Source organism: Diabrotica virgifera, chromosome 3, assembly GCF_917563875.1.
Source record: "Diabrotica virgifera virgifera chromosome 3, PGI_DIABVI_V3a".
Lineage (NCBI taxonomy): Eukaryota > Metazoa > Arthropoda > Insecta > Coleoptera > Chrysomelidae > Diabrotica > Diabrotica virgifera.
The window spans coordinates 252,468,839-252,490,940 of record NC_065445.1 but is presented as its reverse complement, the minus strand read 5'-3'; the positions used below and the strand labels follow the sequence as shown (position 1 = coordinate 252,490,940).

Sequence of the window (22,102 nt, the reverse complement as noted above, 5' to 3'; positions counted from 1 at the left end):
TCAGATTGTGAGTACTAAGAACCTTTTTTCGTACCTTTTCTTAGACGAATGAAACCGGAATGTAATTGCATATTGTAGAATCCTTTTCGCTTTGTATATTCGTCGTCTCTATGTCTAATAAATTGTAAAAGGCAGAGATTTAAGATGTTCAGAAGGTGGTTCTAATAAAAAAAGTTTCAGATTTAAATAATTATCTATTATTATTTTTAATAATGGATTCTGTATCTGGGACTTTCCTCTTTTAGTACATTCTTTCACGGTTTTTGTTCTAAATTTTAAAGAACCGCTTGAATTGATGAAATTTGGCATACGCATAGCTTACATGTTAAAGAAAAAAGTGATATTGTGCCGATGTGTGCTTTTGCCCTGGGGGTGACTTTCCCCCCTCTTGGGAGTGAAAAAATATATGTCTAAAATAAGTCTGGAAATGGATAAACTGACTAAGTAAGTTTTGTTCTATAGAGCTTTTTCGCCAAGTCAACACTTTTCGAGTTATTTTCGAGTGAATACGTTAATTTTTCAACAAAATAACCACATTTTAGACGGTTTTTCGCAAATAACTCAAAAAGTAAGTATTTTGCAAAAAAAACATTCTTAGCAAGAATATAGCCTGTAAAAAAGTTTAAAAAATGGTGCACTCGCGAGGTCTCTGGACCTCGTAGAACCAGAGTTATAGCCAATAAAAAATAGGTTCATATTCGCCAAATTTCAAATAGAATATTTCGACGTGAAATATCCAAAAAATTAAGCACTTTGGGGAAAACCCATTATAACTTTTTTAAAGTGTTTAGAAAAAGCTTTATTTCTGTTTTTATAAAAAGTCTAATATCAAATGTAAGCAAGTTAAGCTCAAAATAAAGTTGGTCCCTTTTGTTTTGGCAAAAAAAAATCTGGAAGACCACCCCCAATTAGCAACTTAAATGAAATTAGTCGTTACCGCTCCACAAATTATTTTACTTATGTTGTGTTTATATGATCTGTAAGTTTCATCGATTCAAAGTGCTTATTTTTGAAAAAATTTGGTTTCAAAGTAAAATTTTCAAAAATTTTAATTATGAAAAATATGCTTTTTTTCAAAATAACTTAAAAATTGTTAGAGATACCAAAAATCTCAAAAAAAAATAGCATTGCTTTTCTGAATATCCTGTATTCTTTTGTTTTTCTGTAGGACAAAAATTGATTAAGATTTGGTGTTTCTAAATTTGCATACATTCGTGATCAGTGACTAGTTCAACCCCTTTTAACTACAGCCCTTTCAAAAATAAGGACTTTGAACCGATGAAACTTACAGATCATATAAACAATACATACACGACTCAAGAAACTTGTAAAATCGTAACGATTAAGCTCATTTGAGATACTAATTAGGAGGTGATTTTCCCGATTTTTTACCAAAAAAAAAGGGACTAACTTTATTTTGAGCGTAACTTGTTTACTTCTGATGCTAAAAATTTTTTTTATAACACAAAAATGAAGCTTTTTTTAAACACTTTAAAAAAATTGTAATGAGTTTTCCCCGAAATGTGCTTCATTTTTGGTTATTTCACGTTAAAGTATTCCATTTGGAGTTTGACGAATATGAACCTATTTTTCATTAGCTATATCTCTGCTTCTACTAGGTGTAGAGACGTAATGTATACACCATTTTTTAAAACTTTTTACAGGCTATATTTTTGCTAAGAATGTTTTTTCGACAAAATACTTACTATTTGAGTTATTTGCGAAAAACCGTCTAAAAGCGTGGTTATTTTGTTGAAAAAATGAACATATTCACTGACAAATAACTCGAAAAGTATTGACTCAGTGAAAAAACTCTATAGAACAAAAGTTACTTAAAATTAGCCAGTTTATCCATTTCCTGACTTTCTTTGGACGAATATTTTTTCACCCCCAAGAGGGGGTGAAAAGCACCCCCAGAGAAAAAGCACATATCGGCACATCACTTTTTTTCTTTGACTTGTTAGCTATGTGTATGCCTATCATGTCAATCCAAGCGGTTCTTTAAAATTTAGAGGTTTTGCAATATTTTACCGTTAAAGAACGGACTACTAGGGGATAGGGCTGAACAGATATTTGAGTGTTACTTTGGTACAGTATCTGGCGAAACCATCCTTTTTTTTTAAGAGGAAGTTAAAGAGAATCATCGACATTAAGTGTATCATTGAGGTCCGATGAGAAGTCATAAGGAGGTGACAGTTTCGTTGTAGGTGAGCTAAGTTTGTTGGGAATAGTTGGGGGCACTTTTCGGACAGGACATCTTAGGTAGTAATTTGACAGATTTTTGATGTTGCCAATAGGGTTAAATTGTGATTCTTTCTAATTATTCTGTGGGTAGATATCCGTTTTTAGGGCACTTCGAACGGTACTTTTGCGAAAGAGGACGACATTTTTTTATTTTGGGATCTCGCAATGATTTTCCGTAGGAGTTTTTTATCTTCTAGTTGATATGTTTCAGTTATGTTATGGACGCCGAAAACTCGAGTTTCACCCTCTTTCATCAGTTACATAACGTACATCGTCTTCTGGAACGTGATAGAAGAATTTTTTGGCAAATCTGGATTGTATTTCTAGAATTAGAACTCTAGAAGATAGAGTGGGCATAGCTCACACAGCCTCTTAAGATTCGATTATTATAGACCATTTTTAATAGTAGTAATTATATAATGATTATGTGTTATGACTTTTGTAATTATTTTTTAGCCAACAGTGGTTCCTTATCCAGATTTCAATGCCGAAGAAGATGCAAAGGCTCTAAAACAAGCATTCAAGGGTTTCGGAACGGACGAAGAAGCTGTAATAGAAATTATCACAAAAAGGAGTAATGAACAAAGACGTGAAATAGCGATTACATTCAAAACAATGTATGGCAAGGTACGTTATCCATTTAATATTGTAACCAACTTATTCTGATATTCAAGATGGGAGACTGCCGTTTGATTGTATGGTTTAATACGAATTGTTTTGTGTTTGAATTATTTGGGGAAATGTTAACTCAACTCAGTCAGATTTGGTAAGAAGAAGTACCTCAAATGCCGAGCAACGTCAACCATCAACCGTCTACCAAATAAGGAACTGATAACCTTATAGGACAAGACTAGTTTGTACAAGATGATACTTTTAAAACTTAAGCAATTGCTGTGGTACGGTTATGTGACGAGGATGATGGAGCAACACTGGCAGAAGATAAAGTTTATTTATTTATCACGGATCAAGAGGAGACGAAAGATTGAGAATGAAGGGGACTGGGAGACCGATTGATTATATTATTGCTCAGTCCTTCTTCTTGCCTTCTCTCGTTGGTTTGTCAGTGATTACAACTGCTCACACAAACCTCACCAGGACGATACTTTCAGAATTTTGAGGAATATCCGTCTCATCGCTCACTATAACTCTTACTTGAGGTATCGATTCTTCCAATTTTAGGATAAGTTCTTTATTTTTATACATTTATCTGTAATATCAGCTACAAGAAGGTTACCAATCTATATGGTTGCCGTTATCTCTACCATGAATTGGAATAGTGTGACCTGAAGCTGTTTCAAGAACTATGTTTGATTTTGCTGGCTGTAGTTTCCCATTCAGAAATCGGGTTAGAAACAAGGATCTGGTTGCACCGGCATCAATAATAAAGGTGCATTTTTAGCGAAAAAGAATAAAGTGAAGAAGAATAACTGGTTAGGAAGAGGAGGACGTGGTGGTCGCATGAATGCAAGAGACTGAAGCTGATGTGTGATGCGGGCGATGGAAAATCGGGCAAAAGAAGAACATCAGGGCGAAGTTATGTCCTCGTGAACGTTTCCCCCCGTGGGAAAATTGTTCATTTTCATTACTTTTATTCAACTTTGAGGGACAAAAACTATCTTACAACCGAAAATTGTTAGAAAAGAGTAATTCTAAAACAAATTCTAATTACGGGGTGTATTGGAGACCATCGCCTTAGCTGGTCCCGACCACATCGACAAAGGTCTACATTTGACAAAGTAAGAAGACATGAAAAATTAGTCCAAATTCTCAAGACACAAATCATAGACAAAGGGGATTTACGAATAATACCAAACCTTTACTGGAATCAAAGAGCACAAATTGTGATAGATAATGAACCCTGTTCAGAAATTGAAATCAGGAGAGGAGTTAGGTAGGGATGTATTATGTATCCATTACTATTTAATGTATACCATGTCCGTTCAGAACGTTGGTTACCATCATAACTATCTTAATTTTATTTACTGCCACCATAAATAGCGTGCTTGTATCAATACCATACCAATCTCATAAGTTCTTCAACCATGAAGTCCTTCGTCCTGGACTGCGTTTGCCTGCTATTTTCTTTTGCATAATATTTTGTAGCAACCTGTATTTGGGACCTCTCATTACATGTCCGAAGTACTGCAGAGTCCTCTTCTTGATACTTTTTTATAATTTTAGTAGTCTTACTGAGACGTTCTAGTATTGTGCAGTTTCGAATCTTTTCCGCCCAAGAAACTTTTAAAATTCTTAATAGCATCACATTTCGAAAGCCTCAAGTTTGTTCAGCGTCCAAGACTTGATACCATCAAGTAAGACCGAGAACACGTAGCAGCGACGTAGGGGGATACTCAATACCAATTTTAGGTCTCGGTTACATAATACTTTGGACATCCTTCTAAAAGCGGCGCTGGTCTGCTCAATTCTGGATCTAATTTCGCCGTGACTCTCTGCGTTACAATTTAACTGATATCCAAGGTAAGAAAATTTGATCAACTTGCTCAAGTTTGGTATTATTTATATATAGATAGTTTTATATTCTGTTGTTTACTTATTACGAGCATTTTGATTTTTCGTATATTCAGATCCAGACCTGCTTTCCCACAGCTTTCAACGACACTATGAAGTAATGTTTGCAGATCTTCTTAAGGAGTAGAAGCTAGGAGTGCTGTATCGTCCGCATATCGCAAATTATTGATGACTTCACCGTTCACAAGTATTCCTTCTTGTTTTTCAGAAAGTGAATGCATCTCTGAAAATTCTTTCGGAGTAAACGTTGAAAAGCAAGAGGCATCCGTGTCGTACTCCTCTTTTAATATTAAGAGCCTGTGATTCCAAGTCGTCTACTAAAACTGATGTTGTTTGATTACAATACAAATTTGCAATTGTCCAAAGATCGTAAATCATAAATTCTGAGGGAAATAACACTATTTCGCGTTGCGTTGATTCCCGTGTTTAGTTTTTATCTTTTCCTATTACATATTTTTTATTCCTCTTGGCCTTTCCGCCTTGACGACGTTCCGTTGGATCCCAGATAGTTTAGTTTATCTAAAGGCCTTCTTTTATTATCTTATCTGTCTTGTCATTTTTACGATTGCTGCTTCGACTATAATATAACTTCTTCTATAATAACTTCTTCTCAGGCCCGGACTGGCCCGCCGGCCCACCGGCCCTTGGGCCGGTGCGCCTTTTGCCTTAGTTAGTATCTATCCATAAAAAAAAATAAATAACGGTGAGTACCAGCAGCGCCCTTACACTTTAGGTTTTGTGTTAAAATAGTTAGCGCCAATTAGTATAGTGTAACCAAAACCGTGGAGCCAAATTCTAACAATGTTTTTCTAGTACGCTGCTTTTTGTTCTCAATACGATATACCTGTATAAAAAATAATAGCTGTGAATTTTAAAGTTTAACACATGAGTTTAATTTAGCCACCATAGGATTTTTCTTCTTCTTTTTGTATAGACATGACCCTGTCTGTTTTTTCAATGTGCCTCTAGTAAGTTGTCGTTCCATCGTTTTCGTGGTCCTCCAACTGATCGTCTTCCTATTTGGGAACCGTGTCTCGCTGTCCTTACTACTCTATTTGTTGTCATTCGGCTTATGTGGTAACTCTATTCTATTCTTGTTTCTTACCCAGTTATCAATGTTATCCACCTTATATCTCTGCCGTATATCTGTACTTCTAGCTCTGTCCCATAGAGTCTTACCATCGATTTTTCGAAGGGTTTTCATCTCGGCTGTTTCGAGCAAACTTTTTGTCCTCTCTGTGTCGAGTCGTGTTTCTGCCGCGTATGTCATAATTGGTCTGATGACTGTTTTGTAAATTCTGCCTTTCATTTCTTTTCCGATATTTTTATTTCTCCATATTGTGTCATTCAGGCAACCTGCGGCTCTGCTTGCTCTATTTACTTGAACTTTCATTTCTGTTTCGAGTCTTCCGTAGCTAGATAGTGTGATGCCTAGATATTTAAACTCCATCACTTGTTCCACTATCTGACCATCCAGCTTCAATTTACATCTTATTGGATTTGCTGTTGTAACCATGCGTTTTGTCTTTTTGGGGAAATTAACATGTTAAATTTTCTGACGGCTATGTTAAAAATTGGTGCAGCATTCGTTGTAAATCAACTTTCGATGTCCATCTGTGTGGACACGCTTGCCGTCTCCTTAGTCGTTCATTCCTCGCCGGATTTTTCCACTATTCTATCTCGTTTCTCAATGCTGCCGAGGGTGACTTGTCTGAAAGTGCCCTCCATGTCTTCGGTGACTCTCTTAAGGTGTTTACCGCATTCTTGATCTCGACCTTCCTGTCTGTATTTTCGGACATTAGTTTCACTAAATTATTTGTAACTCTGGTAAGTTTCTCCATTGCTCTTATCATAGCCTTATGTCGGAGCCCTCCTCCTTCTCTCTAGATCTTTTTCCCCAAATGAGGAGCTCCTTTCAAGTTTGCCTCCTTGGAAGATCCGTCTTGGTCAGGTCCCTACTCCTGACCGACGATCTTCTAACCGAAGACCCCCTTCTCCGAAGATTATTGTCTCCTCCTTCCTCTTTTCCTCTTCTCTGAGTACTTTCTTTTGCACATTCATAGTTTGTTCCAGCTGCACCACCACTGGTGACTCGCTCCATTGTCTCTTCGTTTTGTTTTATTTCCTGCGTGATTAAATACTTATCCATATAGTTCCCACAAGTAGGAGCGAATTATACTATCCGGCAAGGCAGTGCGCCCTTGTCCACACTAAGGCTTGAATTACAAAGGGTTTCATCAGTTCTCCGAGGGCTCCGTTTGCGGCCGTCTGACGCTAGACCGCTAGACCATTCATCATTAACACCAATCATCATGATTTTTGTCAAATGTTTTTGAACCAGTAGATTATTCTGTAAAAGCAGTTGAAAAATTATTAGCACTTTTCAAAACCAAAGAGCGTAACGGAGTAAAAGGAATACTTGAAAACTGAAGCTATATGTTTGTGGCATCTTAATATAATTTACTATTCCCAATAAAAATAGTAAATTACTTTATGGATTTAAATTTAAATTACATTTAAAAAAATTCACAAGTAATATTGATTTACTTGACATAAAAAGTTTGATGTAAAAGCTTAGGAGGGGGGTCTGGCGCCTTTGTTTATAGTTTAGGTTGGCGCCTTTTTTAGGATGTGGGTTGGCGCCTTTTCCATGAGCCAGTCCGGCCCTGCTTCTTCTGTTATTATTAGGTCGTCTGTCTATTAATATTTTCATTATTTAATCAATATGTTAGCAAACATTATATTACATCAATTACAACGTTGTGTCCCCAATTATATGTGTCTGTCCCCTTGCGCATAAGTTTTATTGACGGTCTGCTAAAAGCTTCACTTATAACGTTAAATGTCTGTTTCCGGTCAGACACAAGGTGCAGGCGTGTAACAATTTAGGAGGGTATTAACGAATATTGTTACCATTGGAAATATTATAAATACGTAACAAATGCATATTTTTATTATTTAAACGTTAAAAAGCTGAAGAAAGCTTAGTTTTATTATTACAACTTATTTATGTGCTGAATTTTCCATTTCGGCGATTCTGGTATAGATTATACCTATACCTATGTTTTTTTCTATTCAACTAATAATATCTACATACATCTATAAAGGTGTTTCATTAATAATGGAAATATTTTAAATGTAGATTCCTGGACTCAAAATATTACGGTTTAACCCAAATCACTTAGTCCGAAAATGCTCTTCCTGAGCTAGAGCTCTTTGAAGATGGCCTTTTTGTAACTAGTTTTTTTAATACCTCCAGAACGCATCTATTTAGAAAAACGAAAACTGGTACGCCTATTTATCTTCTAGGGTTCGATCAATTCCATAAATTGCGCAGTTCTAGTACCTGTCATAGGCGTCTTGTTTGCATAACGTCTTATGCAATTATGCGTCATTTAACTTTTAAGCATATTTCACACTGGATTATTAAATTGTGAGGTATTCTAGTACTAAAAGGTACCTACTCGTGCTTTAAGTCGGTAGGATACACCATTTTCTAGAAAAATCTATTTGAAAATTTTGCGTTTTTTGAATTTGAAAATATAAAAAAACTAAAAATGTATATCATTTTTATTCGTTACGTATTTTTTATGGGAAATAAGCCACAATTTTACTAAAAAATGAATTTATTAACGTTTCGAAGCCCAAATCGGGTTTCGTTGTCAAAATACAAAATACTATTAAAATAAAACAAACATGTTGTTGCTAAGTAAAAAAATTCTTCTAATAATTTATTTAATCTGACTCATTTATATTGGCAATTCAGACGTATATTATACATTTTAAAGTAGAAGACTTTAAAATGATATCGCCAATATTTATGAGTTGCGTTCCTGGGACGACTTTACTAAAAGATAGTTCATTCGATTACATGAAATCAATCCCAACTCAAGAATATCCGTCGCAAAAAAATCATAGCATGTGATCTGTCTTTAAAAAGACAACCAAATGCAACGATGACAGTAAAATTCTCGCGTTAGAGATTCCATAGTAAATCACGAGGGAAAACCAGGAAAAAACCTCGTGATACTATCCCGACATCGTAAGTATTTGGTCTTACATTTAATCTACCTTCAAAAAACTAATACCAAATTCTGACTTTAATATGTTTAAATTATAAATAATATTAATATTACATAGATATACAATAAGTAATACTAAAATATAAAATTTGTATTAACTCGATATGTTATTTACGTACTAATCGTGGTATTTTCTTTCTATTGACTTCCTCTTTCAGTATGGGTAACCACATCCTACTGCATTCTACCGAGGAATTTGCGACACAATTGGTTTCATTTAGCATAATTAGAGCCGCTTCTTTGATTTTTCTCTTTTTACTATCTGATTCTTTCAGGACTATACTTGAATCTCTCCACTGAACTCTATGTTCATTATCCCATGCGTGTTGACATATCTGAGATCTATCAAATTCTCTGTTTTTAATATAAGACTGATGTTCACTTATTCTAACGTTTAATGGTCTTGATGTTTCACCTAAATGAAATTGTTCGCATTCACAAGGTATTCTATAAATGCAATTCTTTGTTCTTTCTTGTTCATTGTTAGGTTTAGTTTTAGATAGAATAGATCTCAATGTGTTTGTTGTTTTGAATGTTGTTGAAATGTTGAATTTATTTCCTATCGTTTTAAGTTTCTCGGATAGTCCTTTTATATATGGTATTGTTATTTTCCTCGTATTATTTCTTGTGAATGTTGTAGGATCCCGTTCTAAGTTGTTCTGTTCCATTCGATCTAATCTTGTCAATTCCTAATTTATAAACGATAAAGGATAATCATTTTTTAATAAAACAGATGTTAACAATTGTTTTTCTTCTAAAAATGAATTTTCGTTAGAACAAGTAATTTTGGCTCTATCATATAAGGATTTAATGATTCCCTTTTTAACGTTGATGTTGTGATTTGATTTGTAATTGAGATATCTGTTGGTGTGTGTTGGTTTTCTATACACTTGAGTCTCATATCCAGTATCCTTCTTTGAGACTAAAACATCGAGGAAAGGCAAAGTGTTATTGTATTCCTTTTCCATTGTAAATTTTATTGTCTCTTCTTGATCGTTTATAATATTCAGGAATGTATCCAACAATTCTGATCTATGAGGCCATATTGAAAACACATCATCTACATATCTCCACCATACTGTGGGTTTTAAATTTTGTTTAGAAATGATATTAGTTTCGAAATCCTCCATAAATATATTAGGCAATAATGGAGATAAAGGAGAGCCCATTGCTAGACCAAAATTTTGTTTATAGAATTCATTATTTAGTTGAAAATAGGTATTATTAGTACATAATGTCAATAACTCCATTATAGCTGATACATTTAGTTTTGTCTTAGTTGTCAATGTATTATCATTTTCTAACTTCGTTTTAATTATGTTTAAAGTTTTATCTAATGACACATTTGTAAATAAACTGTTTATGTCAAAACTTACTAAAATATTATTTGGATTAAATTCAATATTTGTTAATTTGTTTAAAAAATGTTGTGTATTTTTTATAAATGTGTCATTATTATTTGCAAATGGTTTTATAATATTTAATAAAAATTTTGAGAGCTCACTACAAGGAGAATTGATGGTACTACAAATGGGTCTAAGTGGAATATTCGCTTTATGAATTTTCGGTACTCCATAAAAATGTGGTGTCTTACTGTAATGAGGTGTCATTAATTTTCTTTGATAGTACGTTAGATCATTTTTAAATTTGAATAAAGTTTTATAAATTTTGTTTTCCAGTGTCTTCGTTGGATCCTTCGTTAATTTGGTATAAGGTCCATTTGTAATTAGATCTGTAATTTTGTCCTCATATTGTGTTTTATCCAATATTACAGTTGCATTTCCTTTATCTGCTGGTAGGATTGTTATGGAGTCATCATTTTTTAAAGTTTTTAAAGCTTTCATTTCCTCTTTGCTGATGTTCTGTTCAATTTTATTAGATTTTTCCAATTCAAGTTTACATAGTACCCTATATTGTTCTTTTTCATGATTTGGTAAACACTGGGATATTTTTTCCACTGAGCTAATTATGTCTAATTTTGGAATAGATGGATGAGTAACAGCATAGTTTAAACCTTTTGACAATACTAAATTTTCAGTTGCATTTAAATTTCTATTTGATAGATTGACAACTGTCGCTAATATGTCATTATTTCTATTTAGGTTATCAAAAGCATGTAAACTATTTTGTTCTAAAAGAATATTAAATTTATTTAAATGTATATTTCTTTGTTTTTGGTATGAATTTTGATAAATTATTTGTAGACTAAAAGTAATTCGATATCATTTTAAAGTCTTCTACTTTAAAATGTATAATATACGTCTGAATTGCCAATATAAATGAGTCAGATTAAATAAATTATTAGAAGAATTTTTTTACTTAGCAACAACATGTTTGTTTTATTTTAATAGTATTTTGTATTTTGACAACGAAACCCGATTTGGGCTTCGAAACGTTAATAAATTCATTTTTTAGTAAAATTGTGGCTTATTTCCCATAAAAAATACGTAATTATAAAAATGCCACAAGGAAATAGCTTCAGAACAACATTTTTATTCGGTTGCAATGCGAAGGCAAAACAATATTATTTTTCACTTAAAATACGGAGCGCACTTCAGCACTCTGAATCGACGATTTTCGACTCTTATTGGAGTCTCATCGGAGAGACGTAGGCCTGCTGCTCTATACTCTAAGTGACCAACATCGAGAGTTTATCCCCCACACCGCAACTGACGTGAATGGATTAGGTGACTAGCGTCATCAGCAATTGAAAGGCAAAGTTTTCAATCCTAAATAGCGACATTAATAATATTGAAAAATATTAAAAATGTTACTAAAAGATTTTTAAATAAAAAATGGACCAATAAGTTTTCAATTTAAAAATCTTTTAGTAACATTTTTAATATTTTTCAATATTATTAATGTCGCTATTTAGGATTGAAAACTTTGCCTTGCCTTTAGAAAAAAAACTATTTAGAAAAACGAAAACTGGTACGTTTATTTATCTTGCAGAGGTGAATGGATTTCATCAATAATTGCGAATTTCTAGTACCGGTCATATGTTTCCGTTTTGGGTAGTCAACGGTTATTTTATGACATTATTTTTTGTGTTTTTAATTTTTAAGTATTTTTGACACTATATTTTTAAATTATGAGGTATTCTAGTACTAACAGATACTCTTGCTTGAAATCGGTAAAATATGTACACAGATTTTTTGGAATAATTTTTTAAAATTTTGTTCAAATTCAAAAAACGAAAAATTTTCAAATCGATTTATCTAGAAAACGGTGTATCCTACCGACTTAAAGCAAGAGTATCTTCTACTACTAGAATACCTCACAATTTAATAATCCACTTTCAAAAATTCCTAAAAATTTAAAGACAAAAAAGTTATGCGATAAAATAACCGTTGCCCTACTCAAAGGGGATGCCTACTACCGGTACTAGAAATTCGCAATTTATGGAATCGATTTATTTCTGGAAGATAAATAGACGTACCAGTGCCTAGATTCCATGCACTGTAGATATCTACAGTAGCTTTCTATCGATGTCAATTGTCGTAAAAATATTTGAATTTTTAGTTGTAATTCAAATATTTTCTTGTTTTACTAAGTGTCACTTCAGCATCAATTAGAGTATAACCTAGCAAAACTAGAAAATAATTCAATTAAAGCTAAAAATTCAAATATTTTCACGACAATTGACATCGATAGAAAGCGACTGTAGATATCTACAGTGCACGGAATCTAGCCCCAGTTTTCCTTTTTCTAAATAGTAGCGTTCTAAAAAAAACCAATTAAAAGACGCCATCTTCAAAGAGCTCTAGCTCCCTTAAGAAGCATTTTCGGACTAGGTGATTTGGGTTAAACCTTATTATTTCGAGCAAAAAGAATCTACAGTTAAAATATTTTCAATTATGTATTAATGAAACACCCTGTGTACTCGAATCAACGAGAGCAAAAATAGGATATCGCCTCCGATTTCTATCCTAATGCATCGATTTCGATGAAATTTTGAGAATAGGCTTTCCTTAGGCATCTTCTAATTCAAAGTCTAACCTATGCCGATATAAGCTTATTATTTTTTAGGTGTGAAAACTACCCCTTATTGCCAAAATTAAATAAAACTAGTTGTAACGTAAATCAAAGTACTTTTAGGCTTTAATACCGTTTGATGAAGTTAAATAGAGGTATTTTTATTCTGTAAGACATTATTGTTGATTGGCTGAAGAATTTAACCCTTATAAACCACCACCTTTGATAACTTTGATAATAAACTGCAAAAAAGTGATTTATTAATCGGAGTACGAAGGGAACCATTCTCGTTGGAACTTTACCGCGCTGAGCAGATGGGACGTGAATTATAAATTGTAAAATTCCCTCATCTTCCTTAGTCTCAGCATCCGTTATGGCTTGCAAATTGTAGAAGCCTCGGAGGTGTAACCAGAGAAGGTTTCAATTGTTTTCAATCTGGTAGGATGTAGAGTGGCATTTTTGGGAGTTGTTTTATATGCTATTAGATTGAAAACTTAGTTTTTTTAAATTGCTTTTTCGTTCCCTGCCATTTCGTTCATTGCAATCCGTCACTGCACGCCGGGGTTTGTCCTAGTCGGATCAGAGAGAGCAGCATATGTGCCTCCTGATGAGAGACTAATAAGTTTCGAAACACGTAGAGGTGCTTGCTGCACTCTCTGATTGAACTGGAATAATGATGTGGCTGTAGTTTCGTGTTGCAACGAAATTGAAAATGGTTATTCATTTTTGATTTATTAATATTTTTTACACTTTTTCCGTTAGATGCACGTTTATTAAGTTATTCGCAAAAAACTTGGGCGTTGAAACGTTAATAAAATCATTTTTTTGGTAAAATTGTGGCTTATTTCCCATTGAAAATAGTTGATTATAAAAATGCCACAAGAAAATAGCTTCAGAACAACATTATTCGCAAAAAACCGCTCGAAAGGTGCCATCTTTCATTGAAAATGGCAAATTTTTAATCACGAATAACTCAAAAAGTAGCGAGTTTTCAAAAAAAAATTAGATATTGAAATTTGTGGTAATTAACCATAACTCTTATCTGTATGCATAATTAACCAAACATAAATTATTGTAGATATTAGTTTTTAATAAGTATTTATACATTACATCGCAAATTTACTTAATTATTCATTGTCTGGTACAAATTATGATTAATGCAGAAAACATTTGTTTAATGACTAGTTAGGAAATTCAATAAAAAATTAAACTTAATGCAATATAAATAATGCAATAATATCCGACGTTTGGATTTAGTTGTCATATCTATTACGAATTTTTGTTCTTGTTTCCCCAACATTTGCTCATGACGGTTAAATATATTTAATAGACTGTTCAATAAGTTTTACAGTTCGATAAAAGAGGGCGTTGCTACTAGCATGTTGGGATACTTTTCATAAATATGAGTGTATGTGAAGTTTTACTTCAATCAGATATTTTAGTTTTCTTGTGATGTTTCAGTGTTGCACCATCTTCTTTTAAACTGCTTCCTTTTCGAGTACCTGATTCATCATGTCGTCTAGAAGTCCACGACTTAGGTATAGTATGTTTTACAATGGAAAAATCAAGTATTGTGCAGTGACTGAATTTTTATTTATGGAAGGTTTTAAAAGCAAAGGAAAATGAACGGATGTTGAAAGTGTACGAGTATAAGGACTCTTAGCCTTCAATTAGTACAGTAGAAAAAAGGGTAGCTGAATTTAAACGTGGGTGTGCAAGCGTTGAAGACGATCCACTTCAAGGACGTCCAAAAACAGCAATAATACCAGAAATCGTGGAAAAAATACAGAATATTGTATTTGAAAATCGTCGAGAGACTGAAAGAGATTTAGTAGAAGCCCTAGGCATCTCATTGGGCAGTATAAGCTATATTATTATGACTGAAGTATTGGGTCTCAGAAAGCTGTGTTCACAATGGGTGCCGCATTCGCTAACAACGGAACAAAAACACATTCGAATGCGACTTTCTCAGCAACATCTAGAGCATTTTCGAAGGGATAAAGTGGATTTTGTGCGTCGATTCATCACCATGGATTAAACTTAGGTCTATCACCATGATCCTGAATTAAAACAAGAGACTAAAGAGTGATGAGCTGGCTTTTCGGCTCCGAAACGAGTTCGTGTCCAGAAACCGGCCAAGAAGGTGATAACATCAGTTTTTGAGATCCAAAAGGAATCTTGTTTGTGGATTACTTGCAAATTGGTAAAACATTAAATTCTGAATATTATTGTAACCTTTTAGACCAGTTAAAGAAAAGAACGTGAAAAAAGATGTGGTTTGCAGAAGAAAAACATCATTTTTCATCAGGACAATGTACCGTGCCGTATAACAATTTTGACAATGGGCAAAATTCATGAGGTCCATGTCACCAGCCCTCCCCTTTTTCAATTTGAGGGTCAAAAAAAAGCTCATTCGTTTGTATTGCGTTAGTACTGGATTGTATCACCCTTCATTCGTTTGTACTGCCCCCACCCTTTTAAATCTGCCTGGAGGGGCTGGTGACATGCCATCCCCCCCTTTTTTTCGATTTGAGGGTCAAAAAAGGTTCATTCGTTTGTATTGCGTTAGTACTGGATTGTATCACCCTTCATTCGTTTGTACTGCCCCCACCCTTTTAAATCTGCCTGGAGGGGCTGGTGACATGCCATCCCCCCCTTTTTCGATCTGAAGGTCCGGGATGGGTATGTTCGTTTGTACTGCGTTAGTATCGGATTGTATCGTCCTTATTTTGTTTGTACTGCCCCACCCGTCTAGATTGGCCTGGGGGGGCCAGTGACATGCTACCCTCTACTCTGCACTTTTTGCCTTTTTGCCTTCTGAAAGTCGAAAATAGGCTATTTCGTTTGTACTGCGTTAGTACTGGATTGTATCATCCTTCATTCTTTTGTACTGCCTCCACCCTTTTAAATCTGCCTGGAAGGGCTGGTGACATGCCATCCCCACCTTTTTTGATATGGGGGTCCGGAATGGGTATGTTTGTTTGTACTACGTTAGTATCGGATTGTATCGCCCTTATTTTGTTTGTACTGCCCCCACCCGTCTAGATTGGCCTGGGGGGGGGGCAGTGACATGCTACCCCTCTAATCTGCACTTTTTGCCATCTGACGTCGAAAGTAGGCTATTTCGTTTGTACTGCGTTAGTACTGGATTGTATCACCCTTCATCCATTTGTACTGCCCCACCCTTTTAAATCTGACTGGAGGGGGATCCCTTTTTTCGATCACGGGGTCCGGGATGGGTATGTTCGTTTGTGCTGCGTTAGTATCGGATTGTATTGCCCTTATTTTGTTTGTACCGCCCCGACCCGTCTAGATTGGCCTGGGGGGGGCCAGCGACATGCTACCCTCTACTCTGCACTCTTTGCCTTCTGGACGTCGAAAATAGGCCATTTCGTTTGTACTGCGTTAGTACTGGATTGTATCACTCTTCACTCGTTTGTACTGCCTCCACCCTTTTAAATCTGTCTGGAGGGGTTGGTGACATGCCATCCCCCCTTTTTCGATATGGTGGTCCGGGATTGGTATGTTCGTTTGTACTGCGTTAGTATCGGATTGTATCGCCCTTATTTTGTTTGTACCGCCCCCACCCGTCTAGATTGACCTGGGGGGCCAGTGACATGCTACCCTTCTACATTTAAAACAGGGGAGGATTAATGCTAGGAGTAAGGACACAAAATTAGCCAAAACTATTATAGTAACACCGCGGGTGTAAAATTTGGTAAATTCGTCAAAAATGTAACGAATTACATTTTGAAACTGAAAAACAGGCTTGCAAGCCACTCTCCATGGGGAATGGAAAATTACACCCTCAGATGGATCTCGGAGTAGTTCTACGCTACCGATTTGAAAAATGGTACATGTATTTGTTGGAGATATTTTGAACACCATTTTCGATCAGAAATCAGAGGAGCGACCTTGCCTTTTCCTCCCAGGAAGAAATTTATCCATCCCCTCAATAAATTTTACAGTTTTACACGCTATCGATATGAAAATGAAAGATCTCATGCGGCGCATTCCGAAATGCACTCTTCGTTGTACAATTTCAACCTCTCTGTTGAAAACTTTTCAATCGTTTTTAAAACCATTCATTTTGGAACAAAGTCGTAGGGAAATAAAATAAAGATAATTGAATTTTTTATGATATACGACTATATAATACACTTAATAGGTTTTGCATAATAATTTTGCAATCTAAATTTTTTTTAAAAAGTTAAAATTTTTTATAAACTTTCTGAACAAAAAGTAGACCATTATTTAGAAGTTTGCTCATTTTTTTGCATATAAAGATACGCCCTACCTATCTAATACACTTTACAGAACTTAAGTTGGTTTATTTAATCGGTTTATTAATTTAATGTTTTAAAGTTATACACAATTTTTTGGCTTATAAACAAATACAGTGAGGACGTTTGAGTTAATAAATACGAATAAATTCATTTTTCTGTTATTTATCAAATAAACATTTTTTTCTGTTTTAGGACAACAGTAAAATGTATCTCGAATTAACTAAATTAAATACTTTCTTCTGTTTGTCTCAATTAATTAAAAAAAAATTTGGGCACCCTGTATAAATAATTATGTAATAAATAGAGAATTGAATAATGTTTCAAATAAGCTAGCACACGACCCACATTTTCGTTTAAAAAAATCCTAGATTACGTCATCACACCCAGATGGATGACGTTAGTAGTATGATAGATATCCCAAAAATTATAATTTAAATATAAAAATCGACCTGTTTAGGGATTTATCTCCAGAGTTGCCCATTCTCGAGAAAATGAATTTATTCCAACTCAAACGTCCTCACTATATTTGTTTATAAGCAAAAAAATTGTTTATATCCTTAAAACAGTGCTGAGGCCGCTTAAATAATCCGATTTTAATTTTGTAAAGTGTATTGGATTGGTAAAGTACCTCTCGATATGTAAAAAAATTAGCAAACTTCTAACAGGTCTACTTTTTGTTCAGAAAGTTTTTAAAAAATTTGAACTTTTCTAAAAAAATTTAGATTGCAAAATTATTATGCAAAATCTATTATGTCGATTTTAATAAAATTTGGTGGACGGATTGAGTATGTTGTAAGAACTTTCTAAGTAAAATACGAAGGTTCTAAGTGCAACCAAAGTGGTTGAAAAACATTGAATAAAAAGAGGCTTATTTTGCCCTCTTATTTTGTATTTATTGCTATTTTGCAGAAAGGATAATCATTTAAGATATTTTATAGCAGTCGTGTCGTATATCATACAAAATTCAATTATCTTTATTTTATTTCCCTATGACTTTGTTCCAAAATGAATTGTTTTTAAGTTACAAGCAATGAAAGTTGAAAAAAATCGATGTTTTTCGAAATTTTTAAATATTTAAATTTTTTTAATAATGTTCCAAACATATTTGAGAAGGAGCGTAAGTCAATTATAATTACTGAAGTTGTCACCTAATTTTATCTGCAAAAATCGGAATGCCACCTCTCACATCCACCTCAAAACAGATCCGCCCTGGTCTATACAGCGATAATTCCATAGTAGAAATCGAAAATTGCAATGTCATTGTTTATTTAATAGGTCAGTTTGGCATTTAATATACTTGCAAATATTTTTCTATAAAAATGTCTCGTTTTGGCACTGAATCTGTAGAGTCAATTAACACGTTGACGGACAGTGCGTCAAATGTATAAGCAAGTTTTTGACACTATATTTATTTTACAAATAATGAAATAATACGGAAATTCTGAATCTTATTGCAGTCATAAATGAACAATACAAACCTTTCTAGAAAACAAATTGCCAGAACATAGCAGCTGCAATTATTGTTATCTGGTGTCTGACATTAGATGGTAAGAAAGATATTGATTGTGGGAACTTTTCATTTAATGTTCCAAATACATACTTTTAATAATTTTCGATTCCAATGAATTCTGCCGTATGTATGTTTCATTTAATCAGTTATCCAGAGAGGTTGAAATTGTACAACGAAGAGTGCATTTCGGAATACGCCGCATAAGATCTTTGATAATCATATCGATAGCGTCTGAAACTGTAAAATTTATTGAGGGGATGGATAAATTTCTTCCTAGTAGGAAAAGACAAGGTCGCTGCTCTGATTTCTGATTGAAAATGGTGTTCAAAATATCTCCAACAAATACATGTACCATTTTTCAAATCGCTACTACTCCGAGATCCATCTGAGGGGGTAAATTTCCATTCCCCATGGAGAGTGGAGAGTGGCTTGTAAGCCTGTTTTTCAGTTTCAAAATTTAATTCGTTTCATTTTTGACGAATTTACCAAATTTTACACCCACGGTGTTACTATGTGCAATGTTTGGCTGATTTTGTGTCCTTACTCCTAGCACTAATCCTTCTCTGTTTTAAATGTAGAAGGGTAGGGGTAGTACAAACAAAATAAGGGCGGTACAATCCAGTACTAACGCAGTACAAACGAAATAGCCTATTTTTGACATTCAGATGGCAAAGAATGCATAGTAGAGGGGTAGCATGTCACTGGCCCCCCAGGCCAATCTAGACGGGTGGGGGCGGTACAAACAAAATAAGGGCGATACAATCCGATACTAACGTAGTACAAACGAACATACCCATCCCGGACCCCCACATCGAAAAAGGCGGGGATGGCATGTCACCAGCCCCTCCAGGCAGATTTAAAAGGGTGGAGGCAGTACAAACGAATGAAGGGTGATACAATCCAGTACTAACGCAGTACAAACGAAATAGCCTATTTTCGACATTTAGAAGGCAAAAAGTGCAGAGTACAGGGTAGCATGTCACTGGCCCCCCCAGGCCAATCTAGACGGGTGGGGGCAGTACAAACAAAATAAGGGCGATACAATCCGATACTAACGCAGTACAAACGAACATACCCATCCCGGACCCCCAGATCGAAAAAGGGGGGATGGCATGTCACCAGCCCCTCCAGGCAGATTTAAAAGGGTGGGGGCAGTACAAACGAATGAAGGGTGATACAATCCAGTACTAACGCAATACAAACCAATGAGCTTTTTTTTGACCCTCAAATCGAAAAAGGGGGGGATGGCATGTCACCAGCCCCTCCAGGCAGATTTAAAAGGGTGGGGGCAGTACAAACGAATGAAGGGTGATACAATCCAGTACTAACGCAATACAAACGAATGAGCTTTTTTTTGACCCTCAAATTGAAAAAGGGGGGGCTGGTGACATGGACCTAAATTCATGAATTAAAGTTCGAATTGTTGGAATATCCACCGTATTCACCAGATTTGGCCCCTAGCGAATTCGATCTGTTTTAATACCTAAACAAATTCCTGCGTAGAAATGCGGTTTTCATCAAATGGTGAGGTTATAACAGCTGTGGAAATGCGGTTTTCATCAAACGGTGAGGTTATAACAGCTGTGGAAGCGTATTTTGCAGGTCTTACAGATTCTCCCTTCAGAGATGGAATTCATAAATTGGAATCTCGCTGGAACAAGTTTATTGATATTCAGGGAGACTATACTGAATAATAAAGTGTATTTCAAACCATACAATAATTGTGTTGGTCTTACAGTCTTATCAAACCGCAAAACTTATTAAACAGTCTAATAAATACTTGAAGCTTCATCAGAACACGTCTGAAATGAACAGTTCTTTCAACCATCTTCGGCAAGAGTTATAAAAAAATGTGAATCTTCACTCTGGTAAATTTGTCAGTTTGGGCATGATTGTTAGGCTAAACTTCTAAAAATTTAATCAACATTAAGTAATTTTTATTCACACTATTAACGAAACGTTATGGTCTGAGTCTGAAGATAACGGCTTGTAACAAATAACTTACTGTGAAGATAAATAATGATATACAAGCCACAACTGAGATAACAACACATTATCACGGTGCTAATGTGTATAAAAATACATCTGCAATATCTTTATGGCACGTAATTAACATCTTAAAACGACAATTTTGATAAAAGGTATCAACGTCAATCTAAATTTAATAATACTACGGGGGCAATATGAAAATTTCTCACATAGCTCATAACACTGTTCTATGTTGTCACACTTTGTGCTATAAGAGTTTAATACGTGGTGGTCCCAGAAGTAGGTACCCGACCCAACTGAAAATACAAAAATTTTGAGAAACAATGTATTTATTTTTCAAAATAATTTCGTGTCAGCTCTACATACTTTTCACAGCAATGTTCACTAAGTTCGACAACCTTGTTATAGTAACAACTGTCTTACCTCTCAAAATAGCCCTTTACTGTCGACGTCACTTCTTCGCGATTGGAAAATTTTTGACCGCTGAGCCATTCTTTCAAGTTTGCGAACAGAAAATAATCCGAGGAGCTAAACCTAGCAAATACAGTGTCTTCTTCTTCTTTAGGTACCGTCTCTAGAGATGCATCAAGTCAAACTAGTTTGATTTTACTCAACACACTTTGACTTGACTTGAAAACCAAACTTTTTTTGTAAAAAAGTTTGACTTGAAATCAAACTTCTTCAAAAAGTTTGAAGATTGAATATCATATTGCGCAACGTGTTTATTTCCAATTATTCTAATTGAAAGCCTTTTGTTTTGACTTATTTGGATAGGTCTGAATCTGTACTCTGCTACTCCACAAATTAGTTATAGTCCATAGTTAGAAGCAGATGCTTGGCTTGTTTATTACGTTCGTTTGAAGTGTGTGCTTTGTGCGATAATATCTGAAACTGAACCTTTTTCGGCTCAGAACGCGTACAAGAACAAATTGAGACTGATTTTGAAGGTATTCCCACTGCAAAAATCAAGAGAATAATCTGTAGACGAAGCAGAATTAACTACGAAAAATAAATATACTGATTTTAGTATGGTATAGTTAGACCCAAACCCAGACATCCAAAGTGAAAGTTATCCTCCAACACCAAATTGTTCTATATGGTCCACATACTGTTCAGAAAAAAGTCACACCATTTTGAGCGTCGGGTTTGGGGGGAGAGGGGGGAGAAATCTGCAAATTCGTAGTTTTTTACGTTTTTCGTCAATATTTCTAAAACTAAGCGGTTTAGCGTGAACAACCTGCTACACAAAATTGTTCTACAATAAATTTGAAATAAAAAAGGCCCTATGCATAACCCTTCTAAAATGAACGGTTCCAAAGTTACGGAGGTAGATAATGGGTCCAAAAAAGGTCTAACCCAGACATCCAAAGTAAAATTTCCTTCAACACCAAAATGTTCTATATGGTCCACATATTGTTCAGTAAAAAGTTACACCATTTTGAGCGTCCGGTTTGGGGGGGAGAGTCGGTAAATTAGTAGTTTTTTTA

General features: G+C 34.7%; 1 protein-coding gene across 2 annotated transcripts in view; it reads left to right on the top strand.

Annotated features, from left to right (window-relative positions):
* The window catches only part of LOC126881709 (annexin B9-like), a 67,163-nt gene that overhangs the window by 24,684 nt on the left and 20,377 nt on the right, over positions 1–22,102 (top strand). For both annotated transcript variants that reach the window (XM_050646127.1, XM_050646126.1), the window contains exon 2: positions 2,701–2,871. In XM_050646127.1, coding sequence (XP_050502084.1) covers positions 2,701–2,871 — 171 coding nt within the window. The remainder of the gene's footprint in view (positions 1–2,700; positions 2,872–22,102) is intronic.